At 33.1% G+C, this 25,101-nt stretch overlaps 1 protein-coding gene across 3 annotated transcripts in view; it reads right to left on the reverse strand.

Moving 5' to 3' along the window:
* FMN2 (formin 2) overlaps positions 1-25,101 on the reverse strand; it is a 147,655-nt gene that overhangs the window by 102,936 nt on the left and 19,618 nt on the right. For 2 of the 3 annotated variants that reach the window (XM_090135380.1, XM_090135379.1), the window contains exons 4-7: positions 24,290-24,456; positions 15,905-16,052; positions 12,918-12,985; positions 2,863-2,895 (exon numbers count right to left, since the gene is read on the reverse strand). In XM_090135380.1, coding sequence (XP_089991506.1) covers positions 2,863-2,895; positions 12,918-12,985; positions 15,905-16,052; positions 24,290-24,456 — 416 coding nt within the window. The remainder of the gene's footprint in view (positions 1-2,862; positions 2,896-12,917; positions 12,986-15,904; positions 16,053-24,289; positions 24,457-25,101) is intronic. The other variant, XM_031592358.2, reaches the window with a different exon arrangement.

The following is a 25,101-nucleotide window of genomic DNA, read 5'->3' on the forward strand; positions in this document are numbered from 1 at the left end:
ACTTTGTTATCTGGAAATATGTTAAGCATTTTTTCAAAGTATTGGAACTGTGCATAACAGACTCAAATACTTCCGACTGCTGGATTTCAATATATACACATTAATGATAAAAATAATGAACGCAGAACATACTTAATGTTTACTTCTTCAAAGAAACTAATCTCAAAATGGAGAGTAATAATGCTTCTTTCCATTCAGATGCTTAGGAAAGAAAGAAGACAAAATTAGGAGATAACTTTCCACCCACCTAAAATTTGACTCTCCTCTGACAAGCTACAAAATGTGAATGAGTGAAATTAGAAAAGCTTCTTGTATGGAATGGTTATTCTGCAATTGACTGCTTTCACATTTTTAATCTCTTTTTCTCAAACATTTGATCCTGCCTTCAGTTCATTGAGTGGAGAAATGATGAACCTTAAACAGCATAGTAATTTTTGCATTCTTAAATATCAGAAAACAAACTACTAAATGCAATGGGTATGTGCTTTATCAAAAGGTAGCAAAAGAATAAACAGTCCCAAAACAGTCATTGGTGCTTATGCAGAAATGTTGAACAGTACATATAGAACAGAAGTAATGTTACAATACAAAGTCTTGTAAGATTTTTTTTTTCCTAGTTATATCTATTTACTTTTTCGTATTCTTTGCTGTTACTAGTTTCTAATTTGCAATATTAGTCACCAGCATCAGCACTTCAAGCACTTGGATTAAGTTTGTCACACAACAGCTTTTGCAAGTGGTTATGGCTAAACTGTTCAATGCCTTTTTCTGCTTTCATGAAAGCAAACTTCATGAGGAGACTGCAGGCTTATTTCGCAGGTAATCTTTCAAATATTCAGATTTCACAGGTCTTGAAAAGAAGCCTACAAATAAGCATACAATACCTGATTAACTAATTGCCTTGATTTGTTTCAAGAAGATGATGTTTTTCATCTAATCCTTTGACATACATAAAAAAGCCAATATTCTTTCTGGAAAATGAAGTTGTAACTTCCAGATGGTGACTATTAATAAAATATATGTTCATTAATACTTACAAAGTTGTTTCTGCACAAAATTGTTTTTTAAACATAAGATTACAAATTCATGTTTGTCTTAGCTTTCTAGCTGTTCTAAAACAATCTCAAAATTAAAAAGCAGCAGCTTCTACACTTAAACCAAATATCGTGCAATTTTGAATCTCCTTCATCAAAACTAATTCTTCTATATTGTCTGAATGTTCTGGAATTGCAGTTTGATCTGAAAGTCATGTGTTTCAACTTGTTCTCCCAACCAAACTTTGAATAGAAATGTAAAAACAGAACATAAAAGATTTCTGATGAATAGTGAAGGAATTAACATAGACATATTAACAAACAATATTATAATAAGGAAAAAAGGTTAAAGATATTTTCTTTACAGACTGCTCAAGTTACACTCCATTTCTGTTAATAGCTTAGTGTTTGTAGTGGCAACAGTTTTGTTGAAGAACTCCATTATAAAGAAAAAAGATGAATATCCTACTATCTCCTCTTATCCCCAGTTTCAGTCACCCACAAACACAGTACTAAGACCTATAAATTCTCTAGAAGACAACACTTCAAAGACAACAGAAATATACTGCAAGGATTTCTAAGGCCACTCAGTTGTTTTCAGTTATTTGTGAAAAAATAGTTTCCCCAGACTGTAACTCTCCTAAGATCCAATTTTAAAACTGAAAGAACAATCAACCAAAAGTTATGCAACAGATACAGCTTTTCAATTCTAATTGAATTGGAAAATTTATTATTGCCATAAAAAAAACCAACACTGAAGCCAGCAGGAATAAACACAACATTAAATGGTTCTGCAGAGATTTACCCTAATGATGGCTGATCTCAGAAGAGTTTACTGCATTAAAAACTGATTTATTCAGAGTAGATTAAGTTTTTCACAAGAAAAAAAGATAGTCCTTGAATCCTGAAACGCAACATGAACTACAGGAAAAAGCTAGAAATCACTGTTTTACAGGAGAATATACTCTGTAGATCATGGAAGTTTCTTCAAGAAAAGTGGTTTTTTGTTTTTTTGTTTTTTGTTTTTTTTTTTTCCCCCAAGAAGGCAGCCAAGTGGCATGATTAAAAATTGAAGACAAGAATCAAAAATATTTTGATGAACTACAGTGACTTTTGACTTCAAGCCCTAGCACCTCATCTCAATGACAGCAGAAAATCTGTATTTCAATCTTCCTCACTTACTGTAACCTTGTTATTGTAAGAATCACAATTATATCCACTTTCTTACATAGAAACACAAAAGACTTATATGAACATAGTAGATTTTGCTATGAATGCTGAGAGAACTGCAAACTGCATTGATCCCAAATTTATTTGGTTCAAAAACAGAACAAAATCCATATATATATATGCCTCCAGAATTATTCTAGATAGAGGATGCCCTCAGACTAGTTTCATTAGATTTCTGCCTTTCCTACAGCATTAAGTTTAAAATCTTTCTTGAAAGATTTTTTTTTTTTTTTTAAATCCTGAGCTTTATCAAGGAAACATAATACACAGCACATTTCCACCAATAAGAAAGGAAATTTGAAGAACAGGCCAACCAAAACAAAACAAGCAATAAAACAAAATAAACAAACAAAAAAGCTGTGAGTGATCAGAACTGAAAATTTGATCATTCATTAGAAGAACAGACAAGAGAGGATTTAATTTCAGGTATATATAAAAGTTGGTAAAAAGCTGTTGATAAGAACCTGAATATCAAGTTAAAAAATGCACATCATAAAAGAAAGTTCATTTTTTTAAAATCCAAAGTACAATTCCACTGCAGAAACCTACGGGTTTTAAAAGCAATATGTGGGAACTCTGTCTTGCCTAGAGTTCTTACCCAGGACCCAGGTACTGTGGAACAGTCTTCTTTCTGTAAAGAAAGAAAGAAAGGTGGAAGCTTAAGCCTTTCTTTATCCAGATGAGCTGTGTGAAAGCTGCGAATAGGAAAAAAAAAAATCCACAAGTGTATGAGTATAGAATTTTGCTCAGCATTCCTCAAACAAGTTCTACACGTTCCATATGCAATGTGTTGGCTAAATCCGGGGCAGTTGCCCTAATTGTGCCTGTATTGTAATGATAGGCTTGTAAGCATGCAGTATCCAACAGATACTGCTTGCTGTGTAAAAGCTCCTGTACTCGAATCTGCACATGTACAAACAGCCTGTACATTACAGCCAACTCTTTCCAATCTTGTCATGTTTGCACATACATGTATCAGCAGAAAAGCTGATCTACAAGGATAAAACACGTCCATTGTCAAACATTTAACATTTCAGAACACAGCTATCTTTTCTAATGAGTTGGATTTCTCCGTTTAATGTTTGAAATAAAATTTCCAGGCAGGGAAACAAACAAAAAAAAAACCTGCAAAATTTAGCAATAGCCTAAATGTATTTATAAAAATCTCCAATTTGTACTGGAGACTATATTTGTGGTCTCTCTCTCTATATATTTCCAATATATGCACATATATTGCATTCACTTATATGTTTTATGAACAGACGTAATGTGCCTTTCTCTTCTGAAAATAAACTGAACGGCAGTTCTTAACAGCAGTTTTGGAATATTTAAAAAATAAAGACAATTTAGTTTTAGAAGATAACATCTTATACTATTACGAACCCAGAAGTTACATCAGTAATCTAATCATTTTCAGCAGTTTGTTGCACAGAGTCATGATATTTCCTTTGTGAAATTCATACTTCTAAGACAGGATTTTAGATTTGTTTACCTTCTTTCCCTTTTATTTTTCTCCTTTTGTTTCTCTCAAATTACTAACTGTTGCTATCTGATTGCATTCATGCTCTTGAAATAGAAGCACATACATAAGCAAGACTAAGATGGCAAAACTGAAGATCTCTTAAGGTGTCCCAGTATGTCAGCACATGCTACTAGTAGCATCCAGTTGTAAGAAGAATGTTCTTTCCAACCAAGCTTAAGGAAAGGAGACAAAACTCTAACAAAAATTCTCAGTGCTGCAGCTATTGTGAAAGAGAAGTACTGATGGTCACTTGCATCCAAACAGCACAGAACCTGATTCTCATGTTTCAATTAATCCTCAAAACTCATTGCAACATATTATTTTTACAATTGTAGAAATTGGGCCAATAGCTGGCAAACATGCCAATGGCTTCAGGGAGAACCACCGAAGGAGAATTGGTATTGGATGCTAGATTCTTCCTCAGACTAGTAGATCATATTTCATTTGAGAAGGTTTTACTGTACTGAAGGTGTGCATACAGGGACAAAGGGTGTATGTTTTCACATTAGTTTAAAGCTACACTGCACGTTAAGTTATATTCTACATTTTCTGACAACCACAAGGAAACGTGACACTCAGGCCCCCAATAGCACTGAACAAGCCAGCCTAGAAAGTAAGTGAAGTGCACTGCCCTGCCTGAAATGATTAATTTTATTTGGTGGATGTGAGCTAATCTCCTACACAGAGATACAAGTGACACACTGAAACCATTGGATTACAGAAGCCTATGCTTTGCTGGCATTAGGGCTTTTTAGCTCTTCCTAAGCTGATGAGCTAGGACAAGTCTATAGTCAGCTGAAAAGTTATCATATCCTATTACAGATGGCAGAATAAACAAACACCAAAATAAGGAATTACAGATATACCAAAAAAAAAAAAAAACCATCAATACCATAATTCACTAATAATAGTGAAATAAGAAAATATAGATTAAGCAGAGAAAATGGACCTGCAACCAAAGACATGTTCATTACAAATGCCATCTTCCAAAATTAGAGGTAAGAAAGCGTTTTTTTTTTGTTTTTTTTTTTTTAGAGGCAATTTCTTGAAGCATCTGTTCCCAAAGAGTTGCCTGAATGCCTTCTCCTTGGGCTAAACACACTTCAGAGGATACGAATCCATTTCTTTCCTTTTCTCATCTTTAGTCAGTAAACTGAAGATGCATCAAAGTTGAAAACTTGCAGAGTTCTCCCTCTATGAAGTCATAAGACTTGTAGCTAAGTTGAAATATGACTCTATGTTATTTCTAAGTTCTATTATAACTAGAGCCTCAAGAATTTTTGCTGACTGGAGATAAAATAAGATAAAATCTTACAGAACTGCTGACCACCACCCTAGAAGCAATGCAGTGGTCCAATGTAATAACTGTCTTCTATACTACATCAGGTCTGCACAAATAACTTCAAAAGAGTATACTCCATCCAACTTCATTTATTCCAAAAAATGGTTTAAGTGTTCAGTCACACACACCAGTGTAAAACAGGTGCATAACAGAATAGGAAAAACAACTAAAAAAAACCAAAAAAGCACCACAGAGGTCTGTCTTTATTATTTTTAACATAACTTTATTATGCCTATTTCTGCTGTCTCTTCAGGTCTCTCCTGTTTATTACAGAGACTGCTATAATAGAACTAGTTGCCCTCAGATTTTTCAACAGCTGAAGAGAGAACTGAAACCTAAGCATCTATGCTATCACTCCAATTAGCAGCAGGTTCTTTAAGAGTCAACAACTTTAAAAGTGGGGATAAAATCTGTTGTGGATTTATTTTAACACACACAAAAAAAAAAGCCAAGATAAGTGGTAGAAGAAAGGAAGTGATTTTCCACGCTATTTTCAATGAGTCTAAAAATTTTTCTATATATCAGAGCTAAGAAAATCAACCATCTCACTGTGTTAAAACAAATAAATCTGTTGTAACTTGAACTTTACTAAATTGGCATACTATAGAAAGAAGCTGAACTTGTCTGGACTAGGCTTTTTTTTTTTTTTAATAAAGTTTTTGGTTCATCTCTAGATGGTTTAGCACCCTGGGTTGATAATGCTGTTTATTCTACCTCATTCTGTTATTTCTGTTCTCTTTATTTCCAGGAACTATACTAGTTTTTATACTGGAAATAGAAAGTTAGGATTCTATTGCCCAAATGAGAATGTTAATATAACCTGAATTTGTGACTCCTTCAGTGTCTTTCTTTTCTTTTCCTGATGGTCCAGTACTGGAGGAAAAAAAAAGATAATTTTATGGGTCAAGTTTGCCATATCCTGATATGCAAATATCTGGAGTTTGATACTTCTACACAGTGCTTGACCTTTTTATACAAAAGCTTAGCCAGACCACAAAATAGGAGATGCATATATTGCTTTTGTTTCAGGCTTCAAACAGAATTAGCAGCAAAAAGAAAAAAAAAACAACCTTCAGCAAGAATATTTCTTCATAGAAAGGGATAAATAGTCTTCACTGCCCTGAAATATGAGCCTGCTATTCACTAAAGAATAAGTCTAGGGAGATGGAGTGAGAGTCTTCACAAATATATCCATGAATATGCTTAAGGTAGGGACTGGAAGCCAGTCAGCTTCTCTAACTCTTGAAAGTTGGAAAGATTATTAAAAACAAAGATTTTCCATTTCAAATGAGAATACTAAATAAAATAAATCACAAAGCTAATGTCCAGTGATTTCATTATGTTTTGAGAGTTTAAGTAAAAAGATTTTGGTATGATGGATTTTAGAAAAAAAAATAAATCTGTCTTTATAGTAATATGAGTATTTGAAACAAAGCAAGTAATTTAACATTTGAGATTGTGATGTTATCTGTAATTTTGGGTTTTTGAATATAACAATCAACATATCCTCTAAATTGAAAAAAATATGTATTTAAAATCTGTATTTTCTATATAACTTTATGCCTGTCGCGCATTTGTTTACTCACTGCTCACACAGAAATGATAATGTTCTGCTAGTATTTTACTAACAATCTATAAAAGAGCAAGAGAGAAAGACATACCATTGCTCAGCCATACACCCAGAAATACAAAAGGTAACTCTTCCTAAACAAGACCTATCCATTTCAGTCATTTATATTTTAGAAAGAATGAGAAACTTGTACATTATAGCCAAGGATTTTAAGTTCCACCACAAAATTCCACTTACATAAATCAGTCTTTTTATCCCTGCTGTTTGTGATAGAAGTAAGAAAAGTCTGTAAATCTTGATCAACTTCAGTTGTACAGAATTTGCAACCACACAGCTCAGGCAATATTTTTCCTGGAACTTTAAAGTTGGTGCTACTTTTCAAAGCAGTTGAATATAAAATAACAAAGAATTATGCTTTTTTTTTTTTCTTTTTTTTTTTCCCTTGTTCCTCCCCCTCCCCCAAAGTATAAATCATTATCAAAATTGAAAATGCAGAATGATCATTAGGCAAAATTTATATTCTGTTCTGCTGTATTCTCATAAAGCCTGCTTTGTAGAAACTGGATGTAACACCTGAACTTGTCCAGAAGCTTACTGAGAATTATTTTAATCAACATTCATAAGAAAACTAGGAGTAACTTAAAATGAATCTAGTTTCCTTAGACCCTGTATTATCAGCTCTTAAGCTGTTGTAAGATGTCACATCAGAAATGTAGCAAATAATAAAGAAAGTCTTCATCTTTCTACCACTGACTTGGCAAAGCAGAAAGTACATACTAGCACTTATCACAGATCCATCCCCGGAGATGAACAAGTCCTAAGAAATGCAGCCAAACATCTATGCTAGCTCTACTTGGGGAAAAGTGTTGGTGGGAGAGAGAACATAATGTCCTCCCTATGTCTATTCAGCCCTAAAATATTCTATGACAGCTTTAATTGAGGTCGCTTGCCAAGTATCAAAGAGGAAAAACAATAAAAAGCCTTTCAAATTTAAATGAGTATATGGGTAAAGCATTTTTTAATGAACATTAAGAACACAGATTAGAGCAAAACTACTTTTAGTCTCAGTAGGATAAGGAGGAGGAGTGCAAAAGTGTGCTATCGTCTCTTCCCCAAAACCATATTTTGTTCTTAAAGAAGTAGTGGCTTCAAGCAAAACAATGGAAGCCTATCCAAGAATCGTAAAGTCTGGATTCAAAATATTAATACTTGCTCTGAGAATCAATTGTTTTGTTTCCTACCATAGAGGCTTGATATATTAGATTCCATTTTATCTTTCTTTAAATGCAGAGTCTGTGATTTATATTCCATGAATATTTAATAATTAAAGAAAAAGGCACCCTTTTTTTTTTTTTTTTTTTATCCTCTCCAGCATTATAAATGAATAAAAAAGATTCAGAAAACTTCAGGCTAGCAGTTATCTGCCTTCTAGTGGCTTTGGAGATTATACCAATGAAATATGTTTACAATTCTGTGTTAATAACCAATAACAAAAAAAATCACACCTTAACAATGACAGCACAGAGCTTTCTGAACATTTAGTATTTCAGGACTGCTGTTATTTTTAGGATATGGTCTTATTAGCCTTAGGAGATGCTCCAGTTACTTAAACCGTGGCCAAATTTAAATACAATAGATGCGAATACCCTTTACAGGCTACCTTCTTAACTACCGGAAAGTCACTGCTTTCAGACCAATAAAATTGAATTCTCACCTGAAAGTATTTTAAGTGTTCCTCTGAGAATGATTTACCAGTACATTTTACGCTCCTTCAAAAATACTTAACTGCCATCTAGTGGCTGAGTAGGCAGACTTCTTTGTGGTGTCTGTAAGGCTCTACTTAGACAGTTCTACCGTTTCTCCTTGCGATCTCATCTTTCCTTCAGGGCCTTTCTGACACTAGCAGAATCCAGTGCTTTAAATACAAACCTCAGCTAGAATAGAGAAGAACTCACACCCTCTCTTTAAATTATATTGGTGTTTCAGCTTGGAGAATAGAACAGTCATGCTCAGTCAATAAATATTTTAAAAGTTCGGTCTATTTATCTACTAGAGTTATTAAACAAAAAAATCTTAATGCTCATTAGTCTCTCTGTAGCAGAAACAAAACTACTGGAGCATGTTTAAGCTGAAGAAAACATTCTGACATTAACAAAAAGATCTTAGAATTGGAAACCTGCATAAAATCTGTGTTTCATGAACATTTAAAGACCAAATATACCTTATTTCTGCTTAAAAAAAGTCTGAGATTTAGCTTTGACAAAGATTAGTCTCCTTTTTACTGCCCAAGTAAAGCATTCTGCACTTGCACATTTCCTATGACTGTTTCTATACCCATAAATAAAGTATTTACCAGATCTCTATCATTTCTTGTGCCACAAGAAATTTGTTTTCTTCCTGTACATTTTTGATAAAGCATAATTTATTCTTAAGGCTCACAAAGAAACACCTACGTATGCTTACTTGTTTGAAGCGAAGATACCCCAAATTGTAACATTACATACTGAATTAAAATTATAATAAGTTGCTGCACCACACATATTCAAACCTAGACAATGTTGGGAAAGATTAGATTTTAAAAAACTCTTAAGTTTTTCTCTAGCTTTTTGTTATCTATGCTGGCATGAAGATATAGGAATTTTAAATTGATGCTCGTTCTTAAAACAAAATATCCAACTATTTGAGAGAACACAGATTATACCATTTACTTTGTAAAACTCAATGGGTAGATTTCATTATCATTCAATTTATACAGGAAACTGTTTCCTTCATTCAAACTCTTTTCTCAATAAGCCCATTGCATCTTCTGAAAATATGTGTTTTTGTTGTCAAGAAAGAACATGCAAATTGAATCTGCATTTATAAAAAAGGCCATAAAATGGGAATTTTTATTAGCATAAAAACATTTTTCCTCCAGTTCCTATTGAACAGTTATTAGCCAGTCTTGTCTACAGCATCTTTGTCCAGATGAGAGCTTTGTTATATAGAAATAAGAAAAATTCCCTATTTAAAAAAAAACAACCCTATTTAATTTGCTATTGTAGAATCATTTCAGGCAAGTCTTCTTTGCCTCACCTCTATCTCTAAGAGTAACCTTTTTAAGCTTTCAGTCACAAGATTGAGTCACATTCATGCCTCCAAGACAAAGTTGAGCTGTGACATTTTATAGAAATTAAAAGTCCTAATCCAGCCAGTATTTTCATACTTCTAAAGTACACTGATTATATATTTATTTTCAAGTACATACACAACACTTTTTCTAATATTAGTGACAAAATCAGAACATCCCAGAAGTTGCTAAGTTATTACCCAAACGAATTATAACAATTTTTAGTTAAAGTCTAGAGTTAGAAAAAAAACTCCCCCTGAAATGCAGAGAGAGGGATTGTCATCAAAGCATAGTAGCAGTTTTAAGGGGATGGTCGAAGAATCAGAGCTATGTTTTCAAAGTAGAAGGTATATTCGACATGGTAAAATGTATCACGTAATTTAAGGTTTTTAAAGCTAGAATTGTTTCCTTATGATATTTTTGGAAAGTGCCCCAATAAGATCATGCACCATAAATCCATTTTTGGCAGCCTAGGAGCTGCCAAAATGTTGCCTGATTGTTACTCCTAAATGAAGTACATGGAATTTCAAGGAGTATAATTTTGGTTGGGTAATTATTTGTTGGTAGAAATTAAGCGAGCCAGACAAAAAACAAACAACTGAACTTGAAATGCTACAAGAATAAGGTTGTTCTTTGGTTGGCAAATTTTTCCACTGGAAACATAGTTTAAATACTCAATGCAAACTGTAATATAACCAAAATTGGATACGAGGCAGGAGACCAGACATCTTCAATGGAATGTAATTCATTACTTTGAAATTCTGACCTTCAAATACATGTAATCATGGCTTGCTTTCTAAATTTCTGCTGAGTAGGCATTATCACAGGTGATGCAATGTAGTTCAGATACAGATGATCACAGAAATATAAAACACTTTGGTAATAAGATGTGTAAAAGAAGAAGAAATTTAGGTGACTGTCAAACAGTATATAAGTTTTTGGTTCAGTGATGTCCCTGTACCCAAGCTCAGCTTTTATGTGATTATTTAACAATCACATTATAAGCTTTTATTTCCTGTCTCTTAAGACTCTATCAAATATATAAAATAAAGCAAAGTAAAACTGAGTTAAAGCTTAGGGAAAATTGCAATGGTACCATGAAAGAGCAGGAGAGCAAAAGAGAGAATAACTTGACTCTTACATAAAAGTACAGCTGCCAAATTGAAACATCAAGTTTGAAGCTCAGGTTTCTAAATGAGAACATTCAGTTTCTCTCTTCTTTCTTCATTAAAGGACTTCCATCTAACAAAGATTACTCTTTGTTGTAGAAGACTATGTAGGCATTGTTGCTCTTCTCTGGCAATTCAAAACTAAGACTTGAAATGACTGCCATTTTATCTTATTTTTCCCTCTACTCAACAAATCCTGCATTAAAAACAAGCATTCTCTTATAATCTCTTTTTTAAATTGTGACTTTTGTGAATAAGCTGTTTTTGACTGAAGAAGAGAAGTCTTAAAACTTTAGGAAATTAGGCCAAAAAATACAAGACTGCGTCTAACATCACAGAAGGAAGGAAATATTCAAGATATATTAAAATGCCTTAGAACGGCAAGAAAATGCAGAATCTGGGGAGGGAGTATAGGGCAGGGGGGAAGAGGACAGCAAGGTGACACGCACTTTTACTTCAGAAGCCTTTTGATGTAAATTTTATTAACAGAATTTTTATAAGCAAGATAAATTATCATGGTATGCTTGCATTTGTTTCTATGTCAATACCAACCACATCAAATTATTTTTACCCAAAGTGGAAAATTCTTTTTAAGGGAAGGATTAGGGTAGGGAGGAAATTTGAGAGAAACATAGTTGATCAGATTCAAATTTTATGCTAGCCCCCCGCCACTTTGTTATCACCTACTTGGATAACAGCAGCCAATGCTTGCTTCCTTCAGAAATAAAACTTACAAACTAGATAAAGAATGAAATGATAGATCTCTAGAAGAAACATTTCAGAGCATTACATCACATTTAACAAAAAGTACAAACTATAACAAGAAGAAATTGACTATAGTACATGATTTATCTCCAAACATGATAAAAGACATTAGTTTTACCATTTTGCTCTGTAAACATTCTTTTTTTAATATATAATATGTATGCATATGTTGGATATTTTCAGCTGTTTGGGACAATACAGAAACACTTTCATTTCACCCATGTCCATTTTCTAATATTAAGGTTTTTCCACTCTGATTTTTAACGTAAACCAGAGAGAAGAAATAATACAGCAAAAACGTGAGAATACTTCTTGTCAATGAGGTGATCATGAACACAAAGTGCCTATGTTGTTATTCATTGATGACTAATAGTACAGAATGGAAAAAGTTCATATTATTGCTGTAAGAAATGAATAGCAAACAAGAGGGATGGAGATCTCTTAACGCTAGCCAATGGAATAAAATAAATCAGACAACATAAGTGACTGATGCAGGATAAAAAAAATGCATGGCACAAATATAATTTAAGCTTAAGCTATTGCAATGTAGAATATTTGTGATATAACTAATGTGTTCTAGTCTTCAAGTGCTCCTAAATATGGAGAGAGGAGAATTTAGATAATTGACTAGACTAACTCTTCAAATGTTTGGTAAGACTAAACCACACAAAATCCCTGCTTGAAACTGGATTAAATTAGCAAGCCTAACAAAGAATAGAATGTATTTTGTTAGACATTATTTTCTACCTCAGAAACAAATTCAATGATTATTTTTACAAAATACAGCCATTACTATACAAGAAAGGGCTGTGGCCGAGGAAAGTAGATTAATAGCTCTATTAAAAAATAATCTCTACCACTATTAGTCACACAAACTTCTGTAGGTTAACTGATATAACCCAACCTTTTATTTCTAAGAAATACCATTAATCTACATTTCTGAATAAAGTGAACAATAATTTGACAATAATTATTTTAGGCAGGCAGGAACATTTAATCTCTGTCCCTAGATAAACAATGGAGCATGGGGATTTTGAAAGAAAAATTTAGATTGAAGACAGAAAACTTAAGTGTTTACATTTGGAAAATTACACAAGAACTATTGCATAAATGACTGTACTACTTTTCCAGCCTTTTAATAGAATGTTACTTAGCATGCTTGTGTTAGGATCTTACCTGTACCTGCTGAACATCTTCTATGTGTTGTTTTCCTGCTTCTAGCACAGTAGATTTCAACTCTGATTCTGAAAAAAAAAACCCACAGATATAGATTAAATATACACACATTTCATTACTCTTCTAAAATACGCGTTAAGGATTTAATCAAAAGAGGATAATTAAGAAAACATAACCATCCTACTTTCCTAATTATTCACTTAAAGTTATATATATATATATATACATATATATATATATAACGTGCAATTACAGTGAGCCTGATCTCAGTGCCCAAGTCAGCATTAAATGGTATCATCTTAAAAATATAATACATAAACTTCAAAGAACTCTATTTTGACTGTCAAAATTTCTGATTTAAAGAAAAGTAGTTACAGGTTTCTTATCTACATGTCACCAAAGGTTAAACAATAATTCTTGTGATTGTTCACATTCAGCCTCATTAAGAAGTATCATATAAAATCATAGAAAACCTTGGGTTGGTAGAGACCTCAAATATCATTCCAGTTCAATCGCCCTGCAGCAGGCAGGGTTGCCATCCACTAGGTCAGGTTGCCCAGGGTTCCATCTAACTCTACCTTGAACTTCAGGAATGGAGCATCCAGAACTTCTTTGAGCAATTTGTTCCAGTGCCTTATCACCCTCTGAGTGAAGAATTTCCTAACATTTGATCTGCATTTTTCTCACTTCTTTTTATTTAAAACTGTTCTTTGTTCTATTATTATCAGACTGTGTAAAAGTTCTCTATCTTTTTAATAAGCTCCCTTTAAGTACTCAAAGACTGCAATGAGATCTTCCCAGCCTTCTCTTCTGCAAAGGTACAAGAACCCATAAGCAGGATAATTACTGTTGGCAGCTATGTCGTGGCCCTCCTGATTTGCCACAAGATTTGAGATGGCCACTAGGAGGTAGACAATGACAGAGATAAAACTTGTATTTTAAAAATGTGCTTGAAAGACAATTGGCTTTACTAAAGAAAGTAAATTTGGAGAAATATCAAAACAATATTATTACTTGTCTGGCATCTCAGTTGTGCAAAATAGTCCTGTATACTTATTGTGTAAGCGTACAGAAATTACTTCTTAAAGGTAAGGGCATTCAAAGTGTGGATATAATACTAATTATTTACTTTGGGTTCAAACTGAGTTAAAAACAGCATTAATTTGACTTTCAAGACATTGACAACATTATCCATTTACACTGAAAGACAAAACAAGAACTCTTCATTCTTCAACTGTTTTCCACTTCTGAATAACTAGTAAAAATCACAATGAACATCTACGCATTCCTCCACTAAATTACCTTATGTATATCACACACTATAATATATAGATTATAATATATAATAACTTCAATAATCTGCACATTTTTCCTGGAAAATGGACATCACAACAAAATTCCAAAATTCCAAGCTTTTCTTAGCTTCAAATTTTTGTTTATAAACTGTTGTCTCTAATGTTAGCATTGTATACAATAATAAAGATACAAATAAAGAATAGCTAATCTTTATACAGAAATTTAAATCCTTATAAAATACGTGCCCCCTTCACATATCAAAGGCCACGTATAGAAACAGTAATTTAGTCACACATCATGAGAGAAGTGTGAATATTTCAGGATTCATGTGCAGTATCACTCACTTCCATTTTCTTCCACATGGCAAATACACAAACAAAGCTAAACTCATGTAAATAAATAATTTTATTCAGAACATTTAATTTTTCCTTTTCCTTCCATGCATCACACAGCAAATTTACACGAACTGATAAAATTTCAATAAGACAACACAGAAAGTAAGTTTATGACTATTTATGCTCCATTTAGAAATGGTAGCAATATGCAGTTTTCCTTTTTATCTCTAATTCTATTTGCTTATTTTTTTTTTGCAGCATTTAAGAGAGCAGTAACTGAGATAAGGAATACACATATACTACACATTTTATATAAGTATAGTAGAAATAATTAAATAGAACAACATTGGATGGAAACAGTGTACAAAATGAACAGATTTAATATAGTCTGCATCTATATAGTTGAAACGCTATCAAATTAGTAAAAATAATAACATTCTGTATTTCAAAATATCTTTAATTCATCGTTCATCTGGACATAAGAAACATCAAAAAAAAGTGTTTACTTGCACTAGCCTCTGCCATGCTAAAATCTCAAGGTAAAATAAGGAATAAAATATTACTCCTTTTGTTTTTCGAAGTCAGTCACTCTGATTGCATATCATTACCTAAGTCTCCAAGAAGAGCAAACCAAAGTACATGGCAATGAATTCATTTACCACATATGGCACCATTCTTATTGAATACAAAATAAAATAAGTAGTTCATCAATAAAAAACTGGACTATTGTGATAGTCCAGTGCTGGATCATCCCACACCCTGAACTGCATCAGTAAGATGCATGCATTAATGTTTCTCTGACCAGTAATAGAGTTGCTTTAGTAAAAGTGTAAAAGTCACTGCATAAACAGAATGATATAGTAACACTGCATTTTTTTGTTGGCATCGCTTATTTTGCTTGACTGCATAAATAAAAAAGTATTGCCATAACAAATAATGTCCATGCAAGGAATACTTTGCTCTTGTTCCAGAAGAAGTGTTCTCAAAGAAATGGAAATCTCAAATTAACTCCACCCAAATGCTACAAGAAGTATTTAGAGATACGTTGAAATGATGACTCAATTCTTCAAATTGAGAGAAAAAAAGGAATAGTCGGTAACTGAACAAAGGTTATGAGACCTGGTAAAAATCTATTAGTCAGCAGAGGTGTACATCTTGATTGCTAGGAAACATACATTTTTTGCTAAATAGTTTTTATTAGATTTATGCTATCTAACAGTATTTCTGATGCTAACCCAAGATCTTCTAAATCAGTTCTGTTAGAAGTTAAGATATTAACTTTATACCTTGGATTCTAAAAGGCAGCAGTTCCCCCCAGTGTCATATATACATCTTGTCTAAGTCCAAAAAATATACCTGCTTCTGGAATTTTAAGTTTTTGTTCTTCATCTGGAGGTTTGGGTGGGGGCCATGCAGATGGAATTCTTCTTGGAAAGCTTCCTTCAATGTAATCTGATGAATGTGTGGGTTGGCTAACTGCAGCCCAAGTATAAAGCTGGTCTTGCTGTGGTCATTAAAAAAAGAAAGAAAGGTTGAGAAATTCATTTATAAAGACAATATCAAAATATCAATGTCTTTATTTCCAACACAGAGTTCATTAACCATCCCTATGTCAAGACAGGTTTCTTCTTATACTCTCCATCTTGCGCAAAGAATTAACATAAATCTACGAATGTTTTGATTTTAAAATAACACCTATTAACAATAGAAAAACTAATCTTAATTATCTACATGCACAAAAAGAGACTAGAATACAGTTCAGCATTTTTAGTGTGTGTGAGCAACTCCAACACCTTTTCGTAAAGAGACAGAAGTTTCTGTCCAGCATGACAATATCACTTTAAATAGGGCTAGTTTACAGTTTGCAGAAAGGAAAAAATATTTCAATCCATATTCTATATATCACATTTACAAATCAGAAGAAGAAACCGAATATTCTTAGGATCCTTTCAGAATAAACCGAACTGAGATGTTTATTCTCTACAACTCTGCTGATTTGTTGTTTTCACTTACATTTCTGTATTGATAGACAAATTAAAAGGTAAGTTTGCTTTTAAAAGCAAATTAAAGCGTTCTTAATTATCTGGTGTCAGATCCAAGCACATTCTTCAATAGCTTTCAATTTTATCCATTTTGTGTAAGTAGGAGACACCCAGACTCTCTGATACAGGTTGAGCAAACAGTTACTAATGATTTCAACTTGAGAAAAGGTTAGCTGATCACATTCAAGTAGTTTTAGTTGCGATTCCTAGTATGCATCAACAAGTCCACGTTGAGATTAGATCTTTTTAATACTATAAATTTTACAAAAAATACTCCAAGCAAGAGCATGAATCCTAGCATTTGGTCTGGAATTATGCAAAATATTGCACTACAAAATTAGAAAAATCAACATAAAGAATAAACATAATGATATCCCTCAATAATATCTTCTTTCAAAGACCACATTTATGATCCCTGTTCCACACTCTTAGCCCAGTGTCTGTAATATGTTTTGCTGCATTTTTCATTTTAAATATTAAACTTTTTTTTTTTTTTTTTTTTTTTTTGCATAGATCCTAAACAAATATTGAAGACTGACACCAGAAGAACATAACACAACATTTTGGGAGTAATTTCTACTCCATGTGACTAAATTGGTATTTCTTTAAAAATAAGTTGTGATAAGGCAGTACAACTTTATCCTAATTTGAACAATTTAGAACATGCAAATGCAAGTTATAAAGGAAAAACTGCTGCAAATATATTGCAAATAAGTTTATTAGGTCTTTCCAGCATGAAAAACATAAGTATCCAGACACATAATCAGATCTTGAATAAAGACAAAAATAAAGATTTTTATCCATTTATACAAAATTACATCAAATTCTTTACTTAGACTTTTAAAGGGAGATAGCATTAATGGCTATTGTTTTCTCACATGCTACTCAGGCATGGTTAATGCAATTCTTCCAGTAACTTGGTACTTCCCATTTATCCAATTTATGCAAATTTTTGCTTTTTAGAAGATAAACATTTCAGGCGTCAGCCTAAATTTCAGTAACACAGGAATAAAAAGGAGAAAGAGAGAGAGGGAGTCCTGTGAATAGCGCATAAAGAAAAGGAAATGGTGCTAACTATTTCTATTTATCTTTTTTTGCTGCACCATCCAAATCTCAAAAACAGTGGAAAATATTTCTGAAACAAACCAGAACAAAATATTGCTGCCCACTGTATTGCTTAGTGTTGGAAACCTTACACAATCCAAGGAACAAGGAGAAGAACAATCTGTGCAGTTGATTAGCTGGGTAATCACAGACAGTTTTCACCAGGATTGTAGTTATAAAGAAATAAAACAGAAATAAAATAGAAAATGACAATAAATTGCAGATTATATTGACACACTATAAATAGAAGACAAACTATTCCCAGACACGATATTTCAGTCTCTTGAAAGATATAGTATAACCTTTTAACAAATAAGCTTTGATGCATGATTAGTCTACTTGAATTTTAAAAAAAACATTTGAACACTATATCTCAGAATAATGGTACAATTAGAATACATTATCAGAGTAACATAATATGAAGTATTTGTGTTCCAGCTTATATAATTTACAGTATATAAATTGTGACCAGTTAAGACATCAGACAACTCCATCCTATACTCCTAAACCTTGGTTACCATAGAAGATTTTTTTTATTGTTGTTGTTCTGTTTGTTTTTGAATCTCTCATTTTCTATTTGACACAAAGAAAGATGAGGGAAGAGTCTGCAGTATAATAGATACTTACAGAGATGTATGACAACTTGTAAAAATAACTGGTTAAAGTCAAAATGCATCACTGTTCAATGTATAAGGAAGGTATTTAACACCATCTGGTTATAGACTACATGTAAACTTAAAACAGAATTTCAGATATGAAAATTCCTTTTCACAGAAAGGTAGTCTGAAAAACTTGCCAAGTTGATATTCTATAAATGGCACTGAAAATGGGAAAAAAATTAATCCTATCTTCACTTCCACACAATCCAAAAGACAAATCATTTGAATGTCCTAATTCTTAATCACTCAATATACAGTCCAAAATCTCTTTGCCTTTAGTCTTTAGCTCCTTCTCAGTCACGCCTACTACAGTAATATATCATTTTTTTCTCAAAACTGACACTGCTACAAATTTGCATGATTATTGAAAAATTTTGATAAAGGCTATACGTAGTCAATTCTTTGATACTGAAATACTATTCAAGCAAAATAAACAACAAAAAAATCTAAGTAAAGTATCCACATTTTGTTTTACCATTAATAAATTTACTATAGGGATACATGAAACTACTGACTTCCACCTCCAACTTCTGTAATATTTCCTCAAAGACAGTTTTTACTATTATTATAATTTTATAAGCACAGCAAATTAATTCTCTTACCTTGATCAAGTGTTGAATACATCTAGAATTTCCACTTTGTCTTGCTCAATCTCCACTATTAAAGGGTATAAAGCACTGCTTTTGGATAAAAAAAATAATCCTTCTACTGAGTGATCCCAGTCTTATTTGTTTGGACTCATTTCTGTGCAGACATTGAGAGCTTAAAGCTCTCTGAGTTCAGTGCACTAGATGTCACATCACGTGGAGGATTCTGGTTTTCACATATCCTTACACAGCACTTTCCTCTGGTTCTTTAAACTGCATAGCATTTGCACATGGGTGAGGCAAACTGCAAAAGGACCTGATGATAACTAATCAATAGATATTTTACCATTTATAGTAGGTAGTGTTGAGAATACAGCTGTACACGATCAAGTCTGTGGATTAACTCGCTCTCTTCCTGTAGCTTAAAATGAGTTTTCTAAGGTAAGAACTTCTCTAAGAGTTTGTTTGTTCCACATTATATGCAAGTGTTTGTACTTTAAACAGCACTATCTTCTTTACTGCAGATGGAAGAGAAATATTTCCATTCAGAAAGTTTAACCATTCTAATATACTAAATATACATCTCCCTTTTCTCACTGCATGTAAGTAGTTAATTGGACAAGCAAGGTTTTAGTTTGAGAAATTAGAGCCAATCCACTCAGAATGCTCTCACCAGCAGGAGACTGCTTTATTTTAAGCAGCTCTTAAAATAAAGAAATCAATACTATCAAGAAAAGGAAAAGCAGTTTACTTTTTGATGAGAGGTTCAGTAGCAAAGCTCCATCTAACTACTGTAAAAAAAAAAAAGTGGAGAATTAAATACAGCTCTCAGCTTCTACTGCCTTCAGCTGTATTAGTGAACACAAATGCCTTGCAAGCTTGAAAAATCAGCAAGTCAGTCAGAATACTCTAATATATGGCTGAAGTAGCATTCTATTTCCATGAACTAAATTTGTGACTAAGCACCTTAGTTATTCGACTGACTTGCTTCTTTTTAGAAAACTAAGGTACCTCAACAACACACTGAAGAAGTACCTCCCAAATTCCACAAGCCATGAAACACTTCTTTTGATTGATAATTTAGAAAATATTTTATTCTCTTCAGCAAAATAGAACAAACTTGTTGATGGCAAACTTTGTTAGTGTTTCAGTCTTGTGTTTAATGGGTAAGAAAGGCCAACAGAGCAAATAGCCCTGGTTAGGGCTATTGTGGGAACATGTATCAGTTTTAAGTTTCAACAACTATTCTTATTCAGTTTCAGAGTTACTGTTCTGGTCTTCCTTTTACACATTTTTCTGATTTTAGTATAGCTTGAAATATTGAACTTCTGCATTTAGCTGATTCTCTCACAATGAAACAAAAATCTGAAAATCTAGTCTCCTTATACATGTGACTCAAACTTTCACATGGAAGACCACATCTCAAGACTACTAGCTTAACACCTATTATTTAGACCACCTGGATGTATATACTTTCACATTTACTTTCCCAGAACTATGATCTCTAAACTAGTAATAATTTCAACAACGGATAAAATGCAGATAAGTACTAAGTACAGACAAAATTTCTTAATAACAGTGAAACTGAATACACTTGCCTCGCTTTGATAGGAGTATGTCAGCTTTTATTGGTGTCCAAACAGTTTCAATTCTAATATATTTTGGAGACTTTACTGATGACTGTCCGTATACAGCCACATTCTAGCTCTTATGATACATTAATAGAGCTAAATAGGGGCATAAGACCTCTATTGAAAGTTGTAATTCTGCTAATGTTTGCAGAAATTGCTGGGATGCATTCTTGCTGAAGATGAACTGTTTAGCCAGCTCAACCTTATGTTGAGCTCTAATAGGATAATACAATGAGCTAACATGCAAAAAACATGAAGATTACACCTGCACTGTATAAATAAGATTATTAAATAACATACCTCAGTCATTGGGACTGACAGTCTTCTACAAAGCATTAATTTATTATATACCTTTCAATCAGAGAGTATATTTGATTTTCATTTGATTCCTTAGGAGCACTTTTGAACGAGTCACAGCTACTAAAAAGGAAGAAACTGAGGAGGAAAACCAGGCAAAAAACTAGTAATTATTTGGAGAATACTCCTTGTATAGGCTTTCCTTAATCTGTCCTTCTAAAAGTTTTGCATTCAGCAGATTGGTCTTTTTTTTTTTTAAATATACTTTTAATTTCTTTCATAAACAGGCAGAATGACATGCAGTAAAGATAATGTGACAAGTAAAAAGTCATGACACTCATAAGCCAATAATTAGCAGCCCCTCTAAGGGGGAGGAAACCAGCAAAGAGGCAGTCACATCTCCAGAGAACGAATCTGCCAATGTACATTTACTTATTCTTCATTGTTATAAAATAAGTAGAAAAAGCTGGAGTGAAAGCTTTCACTGCTGCTCAAAAGCAAACATCTTAAAAATCCCAATCTATTTCTGTTAGTTTTAGAGCTTTGCTTGACTTTTATTTTTCAGACTAATCTTTTATTCTGGACATCTGTCAGATTTTATTTTATTTTTTTTCCTAAAGAAACAGCTGACAAAAATAGGCCATGATAGAACAAAACAATTCTTATCGTAAATCTCAAGTTTCTATTATTTGGACTACAGCTTGAAATTTGACAAAAAGATCACTGACATTTCAGGAACATGTAATTTCTTACCATCGTTAATTTCCATCCACAATCTGACCAGATTATAAACCCTCAGCAAAAATTTCGTGAGAGCTGATAGCTTTCTGACAATTCATGCTTTCATTGGGTATTCTTTGGTACTTTATATTTATCATATAATAACAAAGAAATGAGCACCAGTTCCACAAAGCATAACCCACAGCAGAAATATAAGTGCAAAACAAGACAAGAGTTGTGAAAATTGTCTTTAATCTTCATGCATTGTCTAACACTAATCATTGTGAAAAAGAAAGAAACAAGATCCAATGAGAAAAGTAAAGATTACAATCATTTAATGAGGTGAAGCAGAGCCCCACACTGAAGTTTGGAATATCCCAAGAGAAAGAAAAAAAAAGAAACAGTTCTCTGCTGTGCTGCTGAGAACACAGGCAGAGGTTTCGATACTTGCACAACAGGGAAAACTAAAGGTGGCTACTGGACATGAGTAATCAAAAAAGATGAGAATATAATCAGTGCACAACTGCAAATATTTCAAGCCACAAGAGAGTTTTGCATTAGCCAATGTTAAATTAAACATGACTTTTAAATAATCTGTTTACATTCATCTCAGGCCACGAGCAATAGATCTCAGAGTGAACAAAACATATGGAATTATTTTCATAAATTGTAATCTCTTTAAAAAAGTCTGTGGGACCACATTAAGCAAAAGAGGAATAACAGATTTTATTCAACATGAAAAAGAAATACAAAAAACATAGCTAAGTGAAAACTCAGAAATACGTGTGATCAGTCACAAAAGGAATAAAAGAATAGATCCAAAGAAGGATTTCAGTGGAAAAAAAAAGTTGGCAATCCAGCAAAAAACATGCTGAAGGAGTGACTTAAGAGTCACTTTATAAGAACCAGACTGAGACAAAAAAAAGAAAAAAAATCAAAACATTCCCCTGAGTAACTTAAGGAATAAGCAATCACAAGAGTTGGATATAGCAGAATAGGAGGACAGTGAGGTGGTAGTTAAACCTGCCTCCGACCAGGACGAGGATACAGGAGTTTTGCTGATAGCAGTTTCAGCTGAGTAAAAAGGACTCCTGGCCAAACTGGAGGGGATCCAGCATGAAACTGGAGGCAATGGCTGTTAAATGACACATCAGATGAACTCAGATGAAGGAAGAGTACGGGACTGGCTATGCTCCCAAATTTGGGGTAAAGTCAAAGAGATTTTATCTGTAGAGACTGTATCTCCTAACTCTAGATAGGCGAAGTTTTAAACGCTGCTTAAGGCTAGTCTAATTCCTCTGTCAATGGTTGGATCAACAGTAAAATCCTGTTTGTTGTTTTTTTGGGGGGGAGGATTTTTTTCCAGCAAATGTTGTAATCAAAGCTCTAAAGGAGATGAGATTAACTGAATCTTTGCTAAAAACCAGGAGAACTGAAAATATTGCTAAAACCGTTTTAAACAAATTGACAAAACATATTTTGCAATAAACTTATGAGTATGTGAAACCATAAAAGAGAAATTTTCAGATGGAGTGCAATGTTAAATTGCCTGAATAACATTAGTTTTATAGTCATACTTCATTGTCAGTTTTCTTCAATTTATCTCCTCCCCCAGAAAAAAAAATCCTCTAGTTTGAAAATACATTCAACTTAAAAAAAAAAAAAAAAGCAAAACAATAACAACAATAATTCAGTGTTGCTATAGACATCTTTAGGAAAGCTTGATTATATGGGAAAGCTTGCTTGTTTTAAGAATATATCCAAACATTTATTCTTTGCATGCTCCTTTTATTATCTATATACTACACCACCCTTCAGCAAGATGAAAAAATATTTAAAACATTAAAAATACTCAAGGTCTCTCATATCCATTCCAATCATTTGCTAACCGTATCTAAGCAAGTTTCATCTTTATGTGCAAAACAGAGATGATTTGATAAAACTCTGGTTATCTCCAGTCACAGACTGGCTAAAGCCCAAATTTCAATGGAGAAGTTCACAATAAGTTCACCGTAAAAATTCACCTACAGTACCATACAGTAGAATTAAATCTTAATTTTGAATTTATTATCAAAGGGGAAGGAATAGTGTGTTAGGCAGTGTCTACAAAACTATCCCTTCTTAAGTTCTGTAACCATATGCAAATCCCACCAATAACAGCACTGTGGCCAGATAGCTCAAAGGCAGAGATAACAATGTGGTTGGAATGCCAGTAAATTTATACTAACTCTTGCCCGATTTTGTATCCAATGCCTTTTCTGGGGGGTGAGGGGGAGAACTGTCTGTGCTAGATGTGTAATTTGCGTTCCATTTATGATGTGCTCTCTTTGTTTTGCTTATGACTGATTTTTTATTTATATTTTTTGGTGAGGCAGCTATTAGATTTAAATATTGGTAGTCCTATAAGGCACCTGGATTCATATATAAATACTTCATGTAAAAAAGACTAAAAAAAATACAGAGCAACAGCGCACAATAAGATATGAGTTATAATGCCAAGAAACCAAGTAAGCTTAACTATGTACATAAGCGTATGTACGTTAGATCAGGAAGTTGGCTTCCTGGCAATTTTTAGAAAGGCAATTTTCATTAAACAGGATAACCTTCTCCAGACTGATTCTCTCTCTCAGGCAATCATAAGGCACTGATAAATTACATCCCTCTTGGAAAAAAAGACAAAAAAACCTTTTCCATTACTTACATCAAAAGTGGGTGTGCTTTGCTGGGCACTCTGATTACATGGTTCTCTGAAGCAATCGGTGAATGGAAGTAAGAGACCCAATGCAATAATACGAGAACATAGCTTTTCTGCTTCTTCTTGTGGTGCATTTTCCTGCTGGCTGAAGAGCTTTTCCAGCAGAGTTCGTCCTGCCAACACAATGACACAAATCAATAAGAATTTGTAGCTATCTATGGAGTACAAAAATTAAGGCACTACAATGCTTATTGAAAATCTCAAGAAATAAAAGAAATTAAAATCTGTATTAAAAAAAAATGCGGAGAAAAGCACCTCATAATAAAACAAACTCTTCATATCTAATCGTTTGGTCTGATCTGTAGCCTGATTAGTTGGGATGTTCAAGAAAAGATACATTTAGCTGGCTGCACTGCGGAGCAGGGAATGCAAGATTTGTTATTGAAGCATCAAATTCCTATTTGTATTATACAATTACATTTTTTCCTGATGGTAAAAAATGAGATTACTGAGAATTGAAATACTTTTTTCCAAGAGTGTCATGCAAAGTTATCATGGAATCAAGTCTCCCAGCTCTTGGAATTGGTCTTTGTTTTTTTGAATCAAAGCAATCTTAGACTTCAAGAAACTGTGCTCCAGTACTGTGGAGAAAGTCTCAAAAGAATAACAACAGCAGTGACAACAAAAAGAAAAATTGATAAATACTCAGCTTAAAATGATATTTAATACAGCTCCAACAGAGTGTTCCAAGATAAAATGCAGTGCCACAACCAGCAATACAGATTTTAGAGAAGAAAAACTTTCCAAGATTCAGAAAA

This window comes from Phasianus colchicus, chromosome 2 (assembly GCF_987193195.1).
Source record: "Phasianus colchicus chromosome 2, bPhaCol1.hap1.1, whole genome shotgun sequence".
NCBI lineage: Eukaryota > Metazoa > Chordata > Aves > Galliformes > Phasianidae > Phasianus > Phasianus colchicus.